This window comes from Lycorma delicatula, chromosome 3 (assembly GCF_047948215.1).
Source record: "Lycorma delicatula isolate Av1 chromosome 3, ASM4794821v1, whole genome shotgun sequence".
NCBI classification, from domain to species: Eukaryota; Metazoa; Arthropoda; class Insecta; order Hemiptera; family Fulgoridae; genus Lycorma; species Lycorma delicatula.
Window position 1 is genome coordinate 15,805,738 of NC_134457.1, and position 20,576 is coordinate 15,826,313.

The 20,576-nt window shown below is 30.9% G+C and overlaps 1 protein-coding gene across 2 annotated transcripts in view; it reads right to left on the bottom strand.

The window, feature by feature from the left end:
- Positions 1–6,863: 6,863 nt before the first annotated feature.
- The window catches only part of LOC142321402 (C3 and PZP-like alpha-2-macroglobulin domain-containing protein 8), a 72,058-nt gene continuing 58,345 nt past the window's right edge, over positions 6,864–20,576 (bottom strand). For both annotated transcript variants that reach the window (XM_075359448.1, XM_075359447.1), the window contains 3 exons: positions 16,027–16,268; positions 8,834–8,977; positions 6,864–7,569 (listed from right to left, as the gene is read on the bottom strand). In XM_075359448.1, the coding sequence (XP_075215563.1) occupies positions 7,483–7,569; positions 8,834–8,977; positions 16,027–16,268 (473 nt within the window). In that variant the 3' untranslated portion in view covers positions 6,864–7,482. The remainder of the gene's footprint in view (positions 7,570–8,833; positions 8,978–16,026; positions 16,269–20,576) is intronic.

Consider the following 20,576-nt stretch of genomic DNA (forward strand, 5'->3'; position numbering starts at 1 on the left):
AATATTTGAAATTATTTACCAATTGTTTAATATATAGCTTTTTATAGCCAGAGCAGATTAGTTATGCATTCCTGGGGCATTCTACTTTTCTATTTTATCCTTGTTTAAAACCTACCTTGGAGTATTTCGGCTTTTCTTTATTACTTTAATAAACCTCTGTTGCTATTTTGCTTTAATGTATTCAAGAGTGATTCAGTAGGAAAGCTGTTAGATCCATTTGTCTAAATTAGTTACCTTATTGTTAAGCAATAGAGTTTATATTTTTATGAATGTACAAGTCAATCTTTTGTGTAGTTTTCTTTTTCATATTTGTGGACTGATTTTTTATGAAAACTTACATTTCTATTGCATTTATATCCAGAGGTGTGTTTACTTAATGGCAACAACACGAATGACCATATACTGTATATTATTTAATGATCATATATGACTCCACTTTATATGAAAAAATTTCTGCTAGATTATTGTAAATAGTGAACCTGATAGATACGATTTTCATTCTTTGTGTTATATATGCTTTAGGAGGAATAAAATGAAATTTTTGAAGTACTATTCATTTGCATCTGATAGTTAGTATGATGTACATTGAAAGTGCCCAAATATCTACAGTTTTGTCAATGAAAGATGGCCTTCAATTAGCTATCTTTTCCTTCGTTTTTAATTGCATTTCTTGTTTGTGTGATGAGGTATTTGTTCAGTAATGAACAAAATAAAAAATTTATGCTGTTTGATATTATAGCTTGTGACATCCCTAGATGGCCAGGCCAGGATGCATAGTTCAGATCCCAGTAACAGCATGCCAACGCTGCATCAAAGAGACACTGTCATAAAAATATAAATGGTTAGTCAGTCCTTGACCTCTCTAATTTCTGCATGATAAATATGAGTTCATTTTCATATAAGAGTACTTGTAAATTAAATATACCTTGAACTGCTTATATCATATCGTTAAGCATGTATGTCTTATACTTAATGTTGAAATATTTCTGTAACAGTTTATAGATGCTGATATTATGTTACAAGTAATTTTTATATTTTATATTATTTATTAGGTCTGTCTGTTTTTTTATATATGTCTCTGAATTTATATAAACTTTATACATACAGAATAGATAAATAAAAACCATTTTAAATGTTAAAAATAACTCAAAAAAGCTGGATATGAATATAGCTTCTAGAACAGAAATGAAGTGTGCCCCAAAATATATAACTAAAATTCCACATACAGATTGTATAGAATGTTCTAAATTCAGCCAACAAGATGAACTACAAAAAACATACAATGATTAATGAATGCTCAATATAATGCACATCAAATAAGAAAGGGTTAAAACTTATGGCAAATATCAAACAAACTAAGGAGGTCGAAGTTACTTAAAATTAATTTATAAGATAAATCTAAATAGTTATTTGAAATATGAATACAAAACATTAAACAGCCAGGAATAATATAAATGTTAATAACAGTGATATACAAAACACTTTTTTAATGTTTCTCCAAGTGTGTAATACCTTTCTTGGCAGTTTTTTTTTTTTGTTGCATAAAACACAATTTGTAAATGGAAACTTTCTATCACCCTCAATATAATATAAATGGTATATTAAAGAAGTTAATGTAACTAATGTAATAGGATGTTTATCACTTACTGCTCTGAGGTTTGGCAGGAAGAAATCCAGAGGTAAATGCAGGAAATAGACTTTTTGTGACATTAATGTCACAAGCCATATATGAATTTATCAGTTTATCTACAATATCCTGGTAATTATATGATTTATGGATACCCATAAAATCTTAATAATTGTCTTTAAACTTTGCTCCAGCAGTGAGTTCTACATCAGTAAACACAGAGTTAAACATTTCATCTCCAACCAGTTCCCTTATTAATTGACCAACAAAAACTCCTTTAATGTTCGCTTTACTTTTAGGAATTTCTGCCTTACATGTAAGAATCCTTGACTGTCCTTCATACTGTTTACAAAATTTTCAATTAATTCCAGCTTGATGTGAAGGGACAGCAAATATAATTTTTAGGGTTTAACTAGAGGCTCATGAATAATGTTTTTTTTTTAACCAGGACTTAAGTTCTTATGTTTTTCCACTGTTCTACTACAAAATGTTGATCCCTATGGATATTCAGCAGAATTGAAGAAACCAGGCGAAATGGTTAACAGTGGAAGAATTTATGGTTTTCCTTTCTAAAAAAAGAATTGCAGAAGATTCCAGACTGGGCTCCCTTTGTTTTGTTTTTTTATGTTTTTGTTGTTGAGTCATATGCTGAACTCACTGTTACCTATTCGGATAGGTAGATGTCAGTTCCTTCACTTAACGTTTAGGTAATTCAGTCTTATGTAAGACTTCAGTTGAGTTGTGCTTTATTTTCCAAAGATCACCTTTGTTAGTAGTACACCGATAGGAATGTTGCTTGTGGCATACTGGCAGAGACAAGACTGAAATATGCCATTGAGATTTTTGAAGATGACCGGTAAAGCCCATCAGGGCTAGTTACAGAGGGGGTGGCATGGTGACTGCAATCATATAGTGGGTGTCTTCTCCTACAAGGTCAGGATGTTTCATTCACAAATTAAAGAACAATATTTTGTATACCCTAACTGCATTCCTAATAAAAGAATTATTACTTTTTAATCTTCAGACATGTTCAAACTATGCTTTATATAAATTAATTTTTAAATAACATCATATGTTTGTTTCATATTAATAGCAGAACTGCTTTTAAACTATACTTGGAAGGAATCAACAAAAAACTATTACTTCTTAGATTCATGAACTCTCGTTACTTGTAACGTGAGCTCAACAACATTTGTACAGTAAACTAAGAAATTTTCTTCAGAAAAGTACTGAGAAAAATCTTTCTGTTGGTTTCCATAGCATACAATTTTTGTATTTTTTAAAGTAAATTCCAACCTTGCACAATCTTGAGCCTATAAGTTCAGTTTGATTTCTGATAAGTTTAAATCTGTTACCTAGTAATATAGATCACCTTGTGACAAGATGTGGCTCACTAGATTATGATTGAAAATCTGAATCATGAGGTCTTTTTACATAATGTCTGCTTCTTTTCACAAAACAACTTTTCAGGAACATTAGGAGATGGAATGAATTCACTGCAAGAGACAGATCTGAGTGCATAGGGCAATGAAGGTTTAGACTTCTTAGAAATTCCAGACACATAACTTAAAACAGAAATAACAATTGGTTAAGTGATCGTTTGGTTCATGCCAAACCATAGAGGAGACACCAAAAGGCAAGGCCTTTCGTGTGCCTTTTAGCCATTCTCTTAAGTTGACCACACAGTTATATTTATTATTTGGGAAGTCCATGTTTTATCCTGATCACCAATTTTGTAATCAATGTACAATTTATAAGCTTTTCAGTTAAAAGATGTAATGTTTTCCTTATGTGACTATAGCGAACCACCACACAGATATAAAAAACTGCCCAAATCATTTACACACTTAGGAGGAATGAACTTTATTAAATGTATAGTTCTTCTTAGTCACTGTAAAAATAAATGAATCCATATATATTCAGCTAGTCTTGTTAACAGCTGATATTTTATATTAATAATGTAACTATTTCTGTATTGTTCAATCTAAATTAAGTATTCATATAGTAAACTTGCACACTATTCAGTTAATCATAAATTAAGTAATAATGTACAAGGGTTATTTTTTTTTCAAGGTCCATTTGGTCACAAAATTAAAACCACAATGAAAATAAAAAATTTTTACCTGTAACAAGTACTTACATAGTTACGCTATTTCTCTACACAGTCCCCACTCCAATTTAGACATTTGTGGTAGCATGGTAAACTGGAAAGTTGGTACCACAAGGGTATTGGAAAATACCCTCGTCATAGAACAGAGCCGCCTGTGTTTTCAGCCATGTTTCTACGCTGGTCTGCAGCTCGATGTCTGTGCCAAAATATTGTCCTCCTAGCCAGCGTTTCATGTGAGCAAAGAGGTGAAAATTGGATGGAGCCAAGTCCGGGCTGTATGGTGGATGATCAAACACTTCCCAACGAAAACACTGCAGGAGCTTCTTTTTTACAGCTGCAGTGTGCAGCCGAGCATTTTCATGGAGAAAGACAATGCCTGATGACAACATTCCTCTCCACTTATTCTGATTACCCTTCGCAGACATTGAAGAGTCACGCAGTATGAGGCTGCAGTGCTGGTGGTACCACGTTCCATGAATTCCAGCAAGAGAACTTCATTCCAGTCCCAGAACACAGTAGCCATACACTTTCTGTTAGAGAAGGTTCGCTTGAACTTCTTTGGTTTACTGGGAGAATGAGAATGCATCCACTGTTTGGATTGTTCTTTTGTTTCTTCAGTTTTGAAATGGACCCATGTCTCGTCCCCTGTGACAATTTTGTTCAAAAAATCTTCTCCTTCATTGTGGTAGCGCTGGAGTTAGGGAGGCAGACGCCTCCAGCTCCCTAACAATGAGAATGGACATTCTCATTGTTTTGTGATGGTCAGACAGCATCTTGGGAACCCATCTCACACACAGTTTGTAGTACTGAAGTCTCTCACTCACAATGGTGTAGAGAGCTAACCTTGAAATTTCAGGAAACCAATCACTCAATACAGAAATTGTGAACCGACGATTCTCGAATTGCCTCATCCACTCGCTCAACAAGATCATTGATTGACACTCGCTTCCTTCCCTGACCGCCTGCATCATGAACATCTGTACGTCCTGCCTTGAAGTTCTTGCACAATTGTCGCATTTTGCTGTCACCCATTGAAGTTTCACCGTACACATTACTTATTCGTCTATAAATTTCAGTTCTTTGCGCATGCAAAGAAAGGTTCATCCGATTTTTGCACAGGTTTTTATTTCATGACCAATCGGATCTTGAAAAAAAATAACCCTCGTAATACTATTCATGAAACATTAAAGGATCATATTTAAACGAACTGAACAACGTCTTTCTTTATTATTAGTTGAATCAGCAATTTATGTACAGTATAATTACTCCTAACTAAGGTATTATACCACAGCGGAAATTATTCAAACAATATATGATCTAATAGAACAGTTATCTGTGATGTGTTTGTTTATTCACTACTTTGATAGAGTCATAGTGTAAAATATATTTCACACGATTAACAAAAATCTTAACAACTTAAAATTTAAGACATCTTTATGAAGTATTATATATATAATACTTCATTGCATAGAATACTTTACATTCTTTACTGCATAAAAGTATATAGTCAATAGTCTTTTTTTACCTCTTAATTAACTTAATGTGAGCACTGCTTACAGCCTGCAGACATCAAACCAATAAATTGTCTATCCCATTCTACAATAGTCTTTATCGTAGCCCCAAAAGAATTAAATTGTTGCATCAAATTGGGACTTTGTGACCAAGCACTGGGATCTTCTCTGCCTATTCAGCATTCTGAGAACCTATCATTGAGTGCAGTTTGCACAAACTTCTGCATGATGTGGAGGCGTTACATACTGTTGGAAAATTAGGTCCTCTAAACTTTAAATATATACAAACACAAAGTTCTCTACAAGTCTACCAAGTATGTTATGCCCGTAATGAAAAAATGGCCCAGAAATCTGATTTTGCACAATACCACACAGGATATTCACTTTTGGATAGTTGCAGATGAATTCCACCGATCTATGAGGATTTTCTTAGCCCTGTACTCAACAATTATGGCAATCCACTACTCCATGGACATGAAATGTTATTTCATCAGAAAATAAAATGCCCTCCAGAAAGTATAACATGATCATTACAAATTGAACTCTGTGGCTTATTGATATGTTTAATTTCATATAATAGCTGCAATTTATAAGCACAAAGATTCAATTACTTGTGAGTAATATTAAGTACAGTGCTTTTAGGAATGTTAAGTTGACAACTAACTCTGAAATGAACATTTTAAACTTCGTTGGAAACATAGTCAAATTCTTTTGTGTTTTTGGCACTTGTAAGTGTTCTTTCAAGACACTTCTGGTTTTTAAAAGCTATTACACCAACTATGTATGCTTTTGTCACTCAGGAGACTTTCTACAATAGACTTTCATATAATTTCTTTGTACAACAGTCTAATTATGTTTCTGTGAACCAGTAACCACACAATACTTTCTCTTATGGTAACGCCAGGTATTGAAGCCTGGGTTCATAACAGTTTGGCCTGTGCAACAGTCTAATGTAGCTGCTATATGATGGAAAATGTGTAAACTAAAACTTAACCGTTGTTGTTTCAAGATTACGCATAAAACACTACAAGTTGTACAAAATAAAAACTATTCAGACAGATTTTAAATGATATACGTTTCTGATGTCCATGACATTTGATCTATACATCTGCACTTGCGTCTCATAAATTATGTAAGATTTAATTTTGTTGGCCAAAAAAAAAACATAATTATTGAATGCACTCCTCCTTGGACATAAATCAACAAGGATGTACTTATTTTAACATATCATTCAACTGTAAACTCACACGAAACTGTGTTATTTGAAGAGTATGCATTTCCCCCCCCCCCAAAAAAAAACCAAGATAGTCCAATCAATATTCATTGTGGCAGTTTTAAAATGGACATTATTTTGATCTCTTTATATACATACCTTTCCAATTCAAAAACTGTTAACAGAAAATCTGATGGAACTGCAAAGTGGGGCAAGAATTGCATAAGTACTATTAAAACATAACCAAGAAAAAATATAATAGTAAAAACTACTCCTATAATTAATTTATTTTTGTCATGTTACTTTTTATTAATTTAAAAATTTAGTATAATTTTCTTAACCTATATTTAGAAAAAAAATATCTTGGATAAGGTTTGTTTTTTTCTGAAATAAAATACAATATACCTACTCATGGCATTTATTTTTCACAAAATAATAATAAAAAATTATAATAATTATTTTAAATCATTTATATTATACAAAAATAAAATGAGGCACTAATGTTTACATATATAATATGTTACTTTATACCTGTATTAGCTGTGTTATTAATAAATATGTTGTGTAAAAAAATAGCATAATCACCCTATAGGTATGCAAAATATTCATCTATTAATATAATAATAATCAAAATAAATTAAAAAAAATAATAATAATACTTTGATCCTTTTTATATTCGTTAACTGTTTCCATCATTTATCTCTATGTATATAACATTAATAATCTCATTATGTATTTAAGCATTTTCTATATTATTTTCAATTTAGTTAAAATGACATAATATACTAATTTATCAAATACACACACACACATATATATATATATATATATGCATGTTGAGTTTTGCATGTGTTTGTGTGTTGGAGCATGAGTTAATTCATTTACATAACTTGTAAATGTTTTGTTTCAAATGTCAGAAAGATCAGCTACTCCAGGAAGCAATTTTCTTACGTTATTTTATCAATAAATATTTTTATAAGCCCATTTTCTTAATTATTAGGTCTTACTATGAGCTTATAAATTACTTTGCAACTAAGACTTCATATTCAGGATATGCGATCTCTTGTCCACCAAATGGAATGTAGCACACTTTGTGACTTCCCTGAACCTGTAATAAAATACATTATAAAATCAAAAATTTTTATTCAATAAAATTCAGAATTTGTTATGGTAATATACTTTGTTACCAAATGACAAAATTTAAATTAAAAAAAAAAAAACATTCCTCGTAATTATATGAAAATAAGTGACAGAATATCTTTTTGAGGCTAACATGCTGTTATCAGTAGCACTGCAGTTCTCCTTTTTTTCTGTATTACTTCAGAGGATGAATGAGGGTGATATGTATGAACGTAAATGAAGTAGTCTTGTAAAGTCTCAGGTTAACCATTCCTAAGATGTGTGGCTAATTGAAACCCAACCACCAAAGAACTCCGGTATCCACAATCTGGTATTCAAATACATATAAAAGTAATTGCCTTCACTAGGATTTGAACTTTAAGCAACACTACAGTTGGTACTGTTTATTATAACAGCTCTCTTCAAGTATTTAGGAAGTCCTAAATTAAGTGGGAGAATAGTAGCTGATCATATCAGTATTATATTTCCTCATTTATTTATTTATTTTATCCTCATTTAATACAATTTTATAGTCAAAAATGTATATTAAACGAGTTGAGTTGGCCATCACCATTTTGGAATTTTCAAACTTATTTATTTTGTTGGAGAAATAGTTAGGCAAGTGTACACTAAATTTTATTAAAATATCTCAATCTGTTCTCAAAATATCAATTTCTATTCAAAAACAGAAATTGATTTCATCAAACACTTCCCTGGACATCATGTATGTGTGCATTTTATTGCATGCTATGGCCAACTTTTTAGTTTACTTACCCTACTTTAGTCCAGCCTGTTTTTTCTTGTTTGGTTAGATTTTATCATTTTTTTTTTTTAATTTTATAAAGTTTCAATATGTTTCTTTTTGTTACATAATTTTAATCACTGTTTTCATAAAAAAAAATGTTCAGTTCTACATTAGATATGGTTTAATTATTGGAATACAAAGAAATAATAATAAAAAGTTGCCTCATTTGAAATCAACATTAAAAGTATAAGATTAATTTACATGAATAATTCAATAACACTTTCTGAATATCATTATTCAGACAGATTTTAGATGATAAAGTTTAAAATCAGAGATCAAAATTAAATGATTAATCTATTCATAAATAAAAAATTAAAAGGAAATAGAAAAAAGTTAAAATTTTTCCAGGCATTTTAGTTACAGAAAAAATTAATTTGTTTTTACTTCACTGTGTTTAAAAATAAAGTCAACAGTTTTGCAAATAAATGAGACAATTTTTATTACATACTTTTCCTATAGAAGTCACTCCTTCATGTTGAGCTCGACCAACATACAATATCTCACCATCTTCAGTCTCACCAGAAGGCAAAGCACCTGAAGGGACTTCACCAGCAGTTGCAGGCATCCATGTAGCATCACATCCACACAGAACCTTAAAAGATAATAGACAAATGATTAATTAATAATAAGTATAATTTTTTTAAAGGTTGTGTGGTAGTTTTTATTCTCATTTTGAAAGAAGTGAAACAAAAAATTAATTCTAGAAAAAGATAAAACAATCATAACATTTGTATACCTTTAAAAAGTAATTTAGTTTACTGTAAATCTAAGAGAGTACACTTTAAGAGAAATGTATGAACATTTGATTTCATTTTTGTAGCAACATTCTATACAAGGAAAATTTTTAGAAGATTTTTAAGATAATGAAAGTAATTCTTTAATTAAATATTCATGCATAGCACTACATGAATACACTTTTATGAAACAATTATCATGAAGTTACAGAAATTTATTGCTGTACAAAGATGTTCTAATTATACGTTCAAGAAAAAAATTCTTAAAAATGTGTATCTAACAATATTTATTTTTTTAAACTAAATATTTATTGAAAGATTTACTATAAATTTTTACATAAAAGTGCAACTAACTAGCGATTCAAATTATAAACATAACAAAATTTTATAACAAAAATAATGATTCTAGCCTCATACTAACAAATAAATTCATATATAATGATTCCAAAACTATAATTTTAATAATTATTTAGTAAAAATTACATGTTTAAATTGAAAAAGAATTTTGTATGGTTGCTTAACATTGAACAACTAAACCTTCAAAATAAATGGATAGTTACTCTTACTAAATTATGAAATTATTGAAATTCAAAGTTGTTAATTGGAATAAACAGAGATGAAAGTAGGACTATTGGCTACGTAAGAATACAATATTATTACATGTGGAATATACTTCCATGTTATGCAAATCATCAACAAAATGTATTTTCCCTGATTATATCATTAGAAAAATGGCATGTAAGTAGCATATAACAATACTTAATGAATTCTGAAAGTCTTATGTAAATTTTATATCTTACAAAATTTGTATAGATGGTTTTTTAAGATAATCATGTCTTCCTATCAATAACTATTTAGCAGAGCTCTTTATTTATATGCTAATACATATGCATACTAGTTCAGTTGTTTTAATCTGGTGAACTACATGGAAACATTAAATTATTATTATCTTTTGTTTTAATTCGTCTACATAGACGAATAATCATCAGTCATTTGGTTTGATATGATCAATTTATTTACTACCTTATTTCAGGAACAACTCAAACTTCTAACTTGATGTAGTTGTAGAGCTATCTTAAAAGCATTATATTATAAAACATCTATATGTATCAGAGAATAATTTATAATAAATTTATGTACTTCAATATGTGATAACCCTCTGGATCAGAGGATTTTTTTGTTAGGAAGCATGAGTTATTCTTTAATTTTTTGCAACATTACCTTAACTGGTCAATAAAAAATTGATGATCAGAAATGTAATATGCCCAACCTGTGTAAAAATAATCTGATCTACCAAAGAATCTTGCTGCAGTTAGGATGATCCCCACTGCCCCCGGGGGGGGGGGGGGGGACTTTGAAGCAATCCTTCTGGTCAGCCTGTTAGAAATTCTACTCATGTTTCTCAGTATACAGATTATTCCATTCCCCCTATCCATTCTTTCTTTTTTCCTGTTTAGCCTCCGGCAACTACCGTTTAGATAATTCTTCAGAGGATTAATGAGGATGATATGTATGAGTGTAAATGAAGTGAAGTCTTGTACATTCTCAGTTCGACCATTCCTGAGATGTGTGGTTAATTGAAACCCAACCACCAAAGAACACCGGTATCCATGATCTAGTATTCAAATCCGTGTAAAAATAACTGGCTTTACTAGGACTTGAACGCTGTAACTCTCGACTTCCAAATCAGCTGATTTGGGAAGACGCGTTAACCACTAGACCAACCCGGTGGGTTTCCCCCTATCCATTACTTTCTTTGTTCTTAACCCCCTTTCACCTCCTCTATGAATCATGGGACCTTGCCGTTGGTGAGGGGGCTTGAGTGCTCAGGGATACAGAGTAGCTGGACCGAAGGTGCAACCATATCGGAGAGGTATCTGTTGCAATTAAACACGTAAAAGGAGATGAAAATTTAATAATAGTTGGAGATTGGAATGCAAGCATTGAAAAAGGCAAGGAAGGTAATATAGTGGGTGAATACGGGCTGGGCAAAAGGAATGAAAGAGGGGACCGACTTAAGAGTTTTGCACGAAGTATAATTTAGTAATTGCCAACACCCAATTTAAAAATCATAATAGAAGAAAATACACTTGGAAAAAGCCAGGCGATACTGCAAGGTATCAGATAGATTATATCATGGTTAAGCAAAGATTTAGAAATCAACTCGTAGACTGCAAAACTTACCCTGGAGCAGACATTGATAGCGACCATAATTTGGTGATAATGATATGTAGATTGGGGTTTAAAAACCTGAAGAAAAGGTGTCAGATGAATCGGTGGAATTTAGAGAAACTTGAGGAAGAGGAGGTAAAGAAGATTTTTGAGGAGGACATTGCAAGAAGTCTGAGTAAAAAAAAGATAAGGTAGAAAATGTAGAAGAAGAATGGGAGAATGTTAAAAAGGAATTTCTTAAATCAGCAGAAGCAAACTTAGGCGGAATAAAGAGAACTAGTAGAAAACCTTGGGTTTCAGACGATAAATTGCAGCTGATGGCTGAACGTAGAAAATATAAGAATGATAGTGATGAAGAAAGTAAAAGGAACTATCGGCAATTAAGAAATGCTATAAACAGGAAGTGCAAACTGGCGAAAGAAGAGTGGATTAAAGAAAAGTGTTCAGAAGTGGAAAGAGAAATGAACATTGGTAAAATGGACTGAGCATACAGGAAAGTTAAGGAAAATTTTGGGGTACATAAATTAAAATCTAATAATGTGTTAAACAAAGATGGTACACCAATATATAATACGAAAGGTAAAGTCGATAGATGGGTGGAATATATTGAAGAGTTATACGGAGGAAATGAATTAGAAAATGGTGTTATAGAGGAAGAAGAGGAAGTTGACTAGGATGAAATGGGAGAAACAATACTGAGATCTGAATTTAAGAGAGCATTAAAAGATTTAAATGGCAGAAAGGCTCCTGGAATAGACGGAATACCTGTAGAATTACTGCGCAGTGCAGGTGAGGAAGCGATTGATAGATTATACAAACTGGTGTGTAATATTTATGAAAAAGGGGAATTTCCGTCAGACTTCAAAAAAAGTGTTATAGTCATGATACCAAAGAAAGCAGGGGCAGATAAATGTGAAGAATACAGAACAATTAGTTTAACTAGTCATGCATCAAAAATCTTAACTAGAATTCTATACAGAAGAATTGAGAGAAGAGTGGAAGAAGTGTTAGGAGAAGACCAATTTTGTTTTCAGGAAAAGTATAGGGACAAGGGAAGCAATTTTAGGTCTCAGATTAATAGTCGAAGGAAGATTAAAGAAAAACAAACCAACATACTTGGCGTTTATAGACCTAGAAAAGGCATTCGATAACGTAGACTGGAATAAAATGTTCAGCATTTTAAAAAAGTTAGGGTTCAAATACAGAGATAGAAGAACAATTGCTAACATGTACAGGAACCAAACAGCAACAGTAATAATTGAAGAACATAAGAAAGAAGCTGTAATAAGAAAGGGAGTCCGACAAGGATGTTCCCTATCTCCGTTACTTTTTAATCTTTACATGGATCTAGCAGTTAATGATGTTAAAGAACAATTTAGATTCGGAGTAACAGTACAAGGTGAAAAGATAAAGAAGCTATGATTTGCTGATGATATAGTAATTCTAGCCGAGAATAAAAAGGATTTAGAAGAAACAATGAACAGGATAGATGAAGTCCTACGCAAGAACTATCGCATGAAAATAAACAAGAAGAAAACAAAAGTAATGAAATGTAGTAGAAATAACAAAGTTGGACCACTGAATGTGAAAATAGGAGGAGAAAAGATTATGGAGGTAGAAGAATTTTGTTATTTGGGAAGTAGTAGAATTACTAAAGATGGACGAAGCAGGAGCGATATAAAATGCCGAATAGCACAAGCTAAACGAGCCTTCAGTAAGAAATATAATTTGTTTACATCAAAAATTAATTTAAATGTCAGGAAAAGATTTTTGAAAGTATATGTTTGGAGTGTCGCTTTATATGGAAGTGAAACTTGGACAATCGGAGTATCTGAGAAGAAAAGATTAGAAGCTTTTGAAATGTGCTATAGGAGAATGTTAAAAATCAGATGGGTGGATAAAGTGACAAATGAAGAGGTATTGCGACAAATAGATGAAGAAAGAAGCATTTGGAAAAATATAGTTAAAATAAGAGACAGATTTATAGGCCACATACTAAGGCATCCTGGAATAGGCCACGTTTGGAATATGTAAAACATATTGTTAGGGATGTAGGATGTAGAGGGTATACTGACTGAAATGAAACGACTAGCACTAGATAGGGAATCTTGGAGAGCTGCACCAAACCAGTCAAATGACTGAAGACAAAAAAAAACAAAAAACCCCTTTCACCCAATCAGTGTTCTGTGAGTTTCAGCTAGTGTCAACTACATTTCTACTAAGGACAAGGGAACTTTTAAAGATTCAAGGATCTTAGTATTTGCAGAAGGAAGTTTGCAACTCAATATATATCTCAACATATATTGTACCTCTTGTTTTAATCTAATGACTGTAAATAGAGATTAATCTGTGGCCAAGTTTATAAGGTAATGCTGGAGTTCCCGGATCTCTTCCAATGCTTTATTTACATGCACTTTACTCATATACTTTCACACTTTAATACAAGACGTATTATTTTTTTTGTGATTTAAATGTTTAGTATGGTATGAATAATGCAGATAATTAAATCAACATTACTTCCATGAAGGAAAACTAGATGATAAAGTATACAGTTTAGTATAGCTAACATTCAGTTCCAGTTCATCTGAGTAACACAAATTTACTAGCAAATAATGTTACCATTGTTAAATAATAAATCGGTACAATATAAATATACTATAAATGCTGAATATTACTATTTCATTAGTAAAAAAAAAAAAAAAAAAATAAATTTCTAAAACAAAACATCTATCATTTTATTAAATCTATTAATATAGACACTAACATGGTAAAAGATCATAATTTGTCATTAAGAACTGATGATTTTACTTTTATGAATGAATGATACATACATCAAATAAACAATAATCGATGATTATAAAAATAAAGAGAATAAATACAATACATTCTTAGAGAACAAAAAACTCATCACCTGAAAATATGCAACAGATAAATACATTGCATAATAAAAATAAGTCATTTAATCATGATTTTACTATAACTTGTCATAGACATATGATAAAGACTGAAGATAAAACAATAAGTTATTTTCCACCTAAATAGCAGTAGATGACAAGACATTAAATCAGTTTTAGTCGATCATGCATCCAAATGTACTGTTTTGATGAGATCAAAACATGCAAAACATGGTCCTGACAGTCAAGTCAAGTCAAGTGAGTGGTGATGGACACTGGTAACGAGACAGTAAATAGGATCATATAATGTCTGCATGATACTGGGTTGCAGATTTTGCCTGAAAGACCCAAGTGGTTATGGTTTTGGTCAGGCAAAAACTATCCTCATCTCGTTAAGGGTTGGAAACGGAGTTGTCCACCCCTCTCCTGCAGTAAGTACCTAGGGCATGAATAACCAAAAAAATTCCTGACATATTGCCCAAGGTGTCTTACAAGCCCAAAAAAACGACAGCCACCATCAGATATGATGTGGCTAGAGGACCATCTTGGGTGATGCCACCAAGGTAGAGGTAAGTCTTGCACCCATGGACTTTCTCATTTGAAAGAGGGAGGCATGGTATCAGAGGATAAGTAAGGCAGAGGCATCACTCCTTCGCTGATGGTAGAGGAGAGATGGGATTAGTTGACAAAAGTAGATGGACGCATACACTGATCCTGGACTTCCAGGGATAACCAACCAGGTTGGTCTAGTGGTGAACTTGTCATTACAAATCAGCTGATTTTGAAATCAGAGTTCTAAGGTTCAAATCCTAGTAAAAGCAGTTACTTTGATATGTATTTAATGCTAGGTTGTGGATAACTATTTTCTTTGGTAATTGGGTTTTGATTAACTACACATTTCACGAATGATCGACATGAGACTGTACAAGATGAAGTCTTGTACAGTCTGTGGTATCCTCCACAGACTGATACAAATGTATCAGATGATACAAATGTATCAGATGACACAAATGTATCAGATGACACAAATGTAGTGAACTATGAATGATACAAATTTAGTGAACTACATTTACATTCATATATATCATCCTCTTAAGTAATACTTACGGTGGTTCCAGAGGTTAAACAAAAAAAATAAAAACCTCCAGCCAGAGATGAATGAATCACATAGAAGGGAACAGACCTAGTTCCTGACTGGTCATGGTTGCTTTAAAGCAACCTGTGCGTGTGAACACTGAGACCCTCTGCTGAGTACAATTATTGTAGAAGGGAAGGTACCACAGAGCACATTGTTTAAATGTGAAGATTCTTGCAGCACAGGGAAGTTATGCAGCATACAAACCCCCCAATAACATCACAGGGTTCTATTTTGCAGAATGAATGGGAGGGGTGGCAGCATGGAATGCGGTGTTGGTGTCAATAATCCAAACAAAAAAGATGTAGGAAGAAGTGCACAGATGCATACTCTCTTGATTTTCTCTTGAACTTTGTTCATAATTAAAGCAGGTCCAGCCTGAAGGATAAGTAACAGATTAAAAAAAAAACTCATACTAGGATAATTTTATTAATTCCCTACATAGTTACAGTAAACATGATTCCATAATTAAAGAATGCATTATTTTACTGTATTTATATTTAATTATTATATTATGTCAACAGACATGATATAAAAATAATAACTGCATGAAATAAATATATCAGTACATTATTAGAATTGTCAACATAATAAACATTTTAAACAAATTCATTAAAATTTTCATTCATCAATTTCTCAAATTCATCATCTTCATCCCCAGAATTACTGAATTTACCAAATTATAATCTTAATGTTTTTATTTTACCTCATATTCAGGAATTCCATGTTCAGCACCTCCCCAAGGCACATAGCAAACTCCATGAGATGGAACAACTTTACCGGGTAATATTGCTCCTTCATGATTTGCTCTTCCAACATATAACTGTTCATTGTCAATACCTGCTGGAATAGCATTTGGTGGAATCTCACCGCCTGAAGCAGCAGTCCACTTAGCCGGTCCTGTACTTTCTATATTATCCAAATTCCAACCAGGTTCAGACTTTGGTGCTATACAACAAAAAAATGTATGTAAATGGAAGCATAATTTTAAAAAGAACTGGTGAAATGAATGAAAAATAATGAAGTCTTTGATTAGTCTATTATTAAAAATATTAACTTTTTTTTTTCAAATATTAATGATTCATAAAAAGTTTATCTAAATACAAATTCACATATTTATTATCTGCATTGTATTCACAAAAAAATATTTTTATTTATTGAAAACAAATTTATATATAGAAACTGAAGATTTTGGAAACTACTGGTTCTTGATACTATAATTTATATGGAAATTTGTAATTGAAATAATTACAAATATATACAAATTTTTTTCATGAAAAATGTAATATCATCTATTAATTTTATTTTATTACACTTACATGGAAGATAGCAGCATGATAATGATTTTCCAGTATGGAAATGAGAAGCTCTTAGTACAGTTGCATCATTTCTTAAAATGTAACTTTATTATTAAACCTGAGTGATGTTCATATAAACTATGAGGAGAATAATAAGCAATAGGTAATAGCTGTAAGCTGTATAATTTATTATACACAGGAATTGCAAATTAAGAAGCAAGTATCTCAACACAGTGTTTGATTATTTAGATTCCTACATGATGGACCAATACACCTTACTTGCTATAGTTTATATTTTACTATGATGTAGAAATGGTATATTTCAAATCTTACTAAAAATTATATAAATTTCTTAATATTACAATAAAGTTTTCATTACTTAATTTTATAAATTTTGATATTTTAAACATCTGATCTACATTATTTTATTTTATTTTATTAAAATATGTACTAGATGATATTTATTTACCTTTCTCTTGAAGAAGGATTTGTATAATGATAAATTAACTTGTTATTAGTTATGAAATTCCTGCATATCACTTTCTGTCAGTAACTCTTAACTGAGTAATTAACAAAAATTATTATGTAAAATGAAAACATGAATTCTTGCTACTATTTCACAACAAATCCAGCAAATTTATTATATAAAAAAAAATTTCAAGTAAACCATAACTATGCGTTTTATCTTAAAAATAAACTAAAACTCTGCTATCAATAATTATGTGGAAAATATGTTATCAATAAAAAAAAAAAAGTAATCATCTGACTAGTGAAATCTGTGCTAACAATAAATTTAAACATAAAAATGTCCACAGACTAAAATTAGTTAGAATAGGGAAACTCCACAAAACTTTACCTAACAGATAAGTCAATTATTAGTGGTGACATGCATTAAATATGATAAAAGTTTGTTCGAGCATGCTAAAAAAATGGAAAAAAGAAGAGTGCTTCATTTTTAATCTACTATTATAATAAACAATGATTGTGAGCACCAAGTTAGACAAGAAAGGAATTAACATCTACATATATTTTAGGTTACTTACGTACTCTAAAGTTCCAATAAAAAATTACTGTACAAATATTACGTATATGTTGTAGGCGAACTGAAAAGTCAGGCTTATTGTAAAGAGCGGCGTCATTTTATCGATGTGTACCTGGCAAATTGGAAAATTATCTACCAATTTCTAATCAGCCTGATATTTTTGAGGCTTATTGTAATGAGCCTATACAACTTTAAGCTATTTAGAAATTGTGCAATCTTTTGCTCATTAAAGAGAAATAGAGATCCAATGTATGAATTATTGCTTATAATATAACCTATTATACATATTAACCTATTGCTTATAATTATAACCTAACTAAACTTAACCTACGCTCGCTTCGATCGCTAACCTTAACTAGCAAGGGTAGGTTTTATTGTATGATTTTGTTATATTATATGTATAATTTCTCTGCAAATACCCAGTGAAAAAATGTGTTAGCAATTACACATTTTTTAATTAGCATTAAGTTGTATGGGCTCATCACATTAAGTCTAAAGTATCAAGCTGATTAGAAATTGCTAGATAATTTTCCAATTTGTCGGGCGCATTGCAAAATGTCGTAGGTTCTTTACAATAGGACTAATTTTTCAATTCGCCTACAACATATACATTAAATGCAATAAGCAATGTTCAACAGCACAAAGCAAATACCAGTAATGAAATTAAACAAAAAAAAAATATATATATATATAACTTATATTACATTCATGCAATTTGATAATTATCATTATTAATATAATACATTATATTAATACAAATACATTAAAAAATACTAAAGGGAATGAAAACTACAAATCAAATGAGTGTACAGCAGATAACAACATATCAAACAACATTCTCATTAAAAAGTAACATCTTGAACTGAATACTGTCTACCCAGCTGGCAAAATCTTGTAAAGCATGTCTTTCCCATCCTACCTACTAATATGCTTTCCAGCACATTAAAAACTTATGTATGTCACATAAAATTGAAAAAAAAAAAATATTTCAAATATTATATTTGTGATGCGGAGGTGGTGATATTTCAAGGTTTATGTTATAAAAAGGTTCTCTAAAAATTAAAATTGTTTACATACGCTGTTTGATGAACCAACAAGCTTATGATATACTTTGATAAAATCTAGGCTATATAAAAAAATAATAAAAAGTTTATAAAATTAGATAAAAACTTAAATTGATGTTTTATTTTGGCAAATTGTATTTGCCATTACACTTCCATACAATATAAAATATTCATTTCTATATATTATATTATCTTAAACCTAATCCACCAAGTATGAAGTTGTCTGGAAGTATAATGGCAAATACAATTTACCAAAGAGATAAAAGGCATCAATTAAAATTTTTATCTAATTTTATTAACTTTCAATTATTTTTAAGTACTTCCAGGCAACCACTATACTTCCAAACAACTTCATACTTGGTTAATTAGTTTTAAGATAATATACAATTTTTTTTCCTTGCTTTTTCATAAATTATGTAGCGTCATTGTATCTTAATCAGAAACCAAAAATGATCCTCTAGTGATAACAAATCTGAGTGGCCACTTTGTTAATGAAATAATACAAATTATTCTTACTTTTTAACAATTATTAACACATAAGGCTAAATGATCTACTATTTGTTTACAGTAGCAATCCATTTTTCATCTCTAGATATTTAAAATATATAGAACTTAAATGCATAGCTCAATTTCTATCAACAATTTTTTTTTTACAAATTGTTACATTACAGTAATTCCAAAAAAAATCTTGATTACATGTGCAGTGTGTAAAAAAGCATGATGAGAAATGAGAGCATGGGTTGGGGGGTATCTATCAGTCTGTTTCCCTTCAAATTTGATTTGATGAGGTTTAAAAGATTTAAAAAGTCTTTTGAGTAAAAAATTCAGACACTTGTAATAAATCACTAGAAAACATTTTTTCAAAGAACTTGTCTTTACAAGTCAGCTGTAGTAATCTGGGCATAATAGAGATTATACAACTACGTTGATTTTTGAGAGTTAGATAAAAAAAACTACATAAACATCCTGAAAAAATATGTGGAAATAAGAATAAAATGTAAAATGTTGAATACCCTTTATTAAAAATCTTATTTTCTACCCTTTTGAGAAAGTTTAATGAGTGCAATCCAGTGATGGTTTGTAGTTAAAATTAGTGGGGGTGTTGTTCCAGAAAATTTTTTCTGGGCCTTTTCAAGTACATGGTTAAAGTTTTCTGTAAATAAAAGAACTGAAAAAAATATGAATCAAATAGAATAGCTGGAAGCAGGATAATAATCAAATTCTACATTTTATCACATTCAAGAATATGGTACATGGATTTTAAGCACAACACACACGGAGTAAAAAAAACTACCTTCATCAGCACACCAGGGTCGGCACTAGAGGAGCGACAGTGCTCTCTCTCTCTCGCATGCAGCTTCCTATGTATGCATGCGCACAATAGCCAAACAACACCATGGCAATGGAACTGTGAAGTGCACAGTTCCATAAAAAGATTTTTGTATCTTTTTCATAAACTGGGAGTTGGCTACTGACATTAAACTTTAAGGATTATGAATTGTATAAGTATAAAGAAAGAATTAAAGAAAAAAAGACTCATTGTATTAAATTTTATTGATAATATCAAGTGGAAATAGGGGGATCTTCAGTTCCACAGTACCTATACGCAAGCTGCCGCTGATTCAATCACTCTTCAATAAGATAATCAGAGTTTTAACTGTCAAAGTAAAAATACAAATTTAATTATAAAATTAAGCAATTTATAATTTTATATGTCACAATACTTTGATTATTTGGAAATTATTAGTGTTAGTTAAATGTTTATTTTAAGAATATTTTCTAATTACTAATTAGCAAGACAGTGCATTACATAAAAAAAGCATAATACAATAAAATAAGAATTTAATCATCA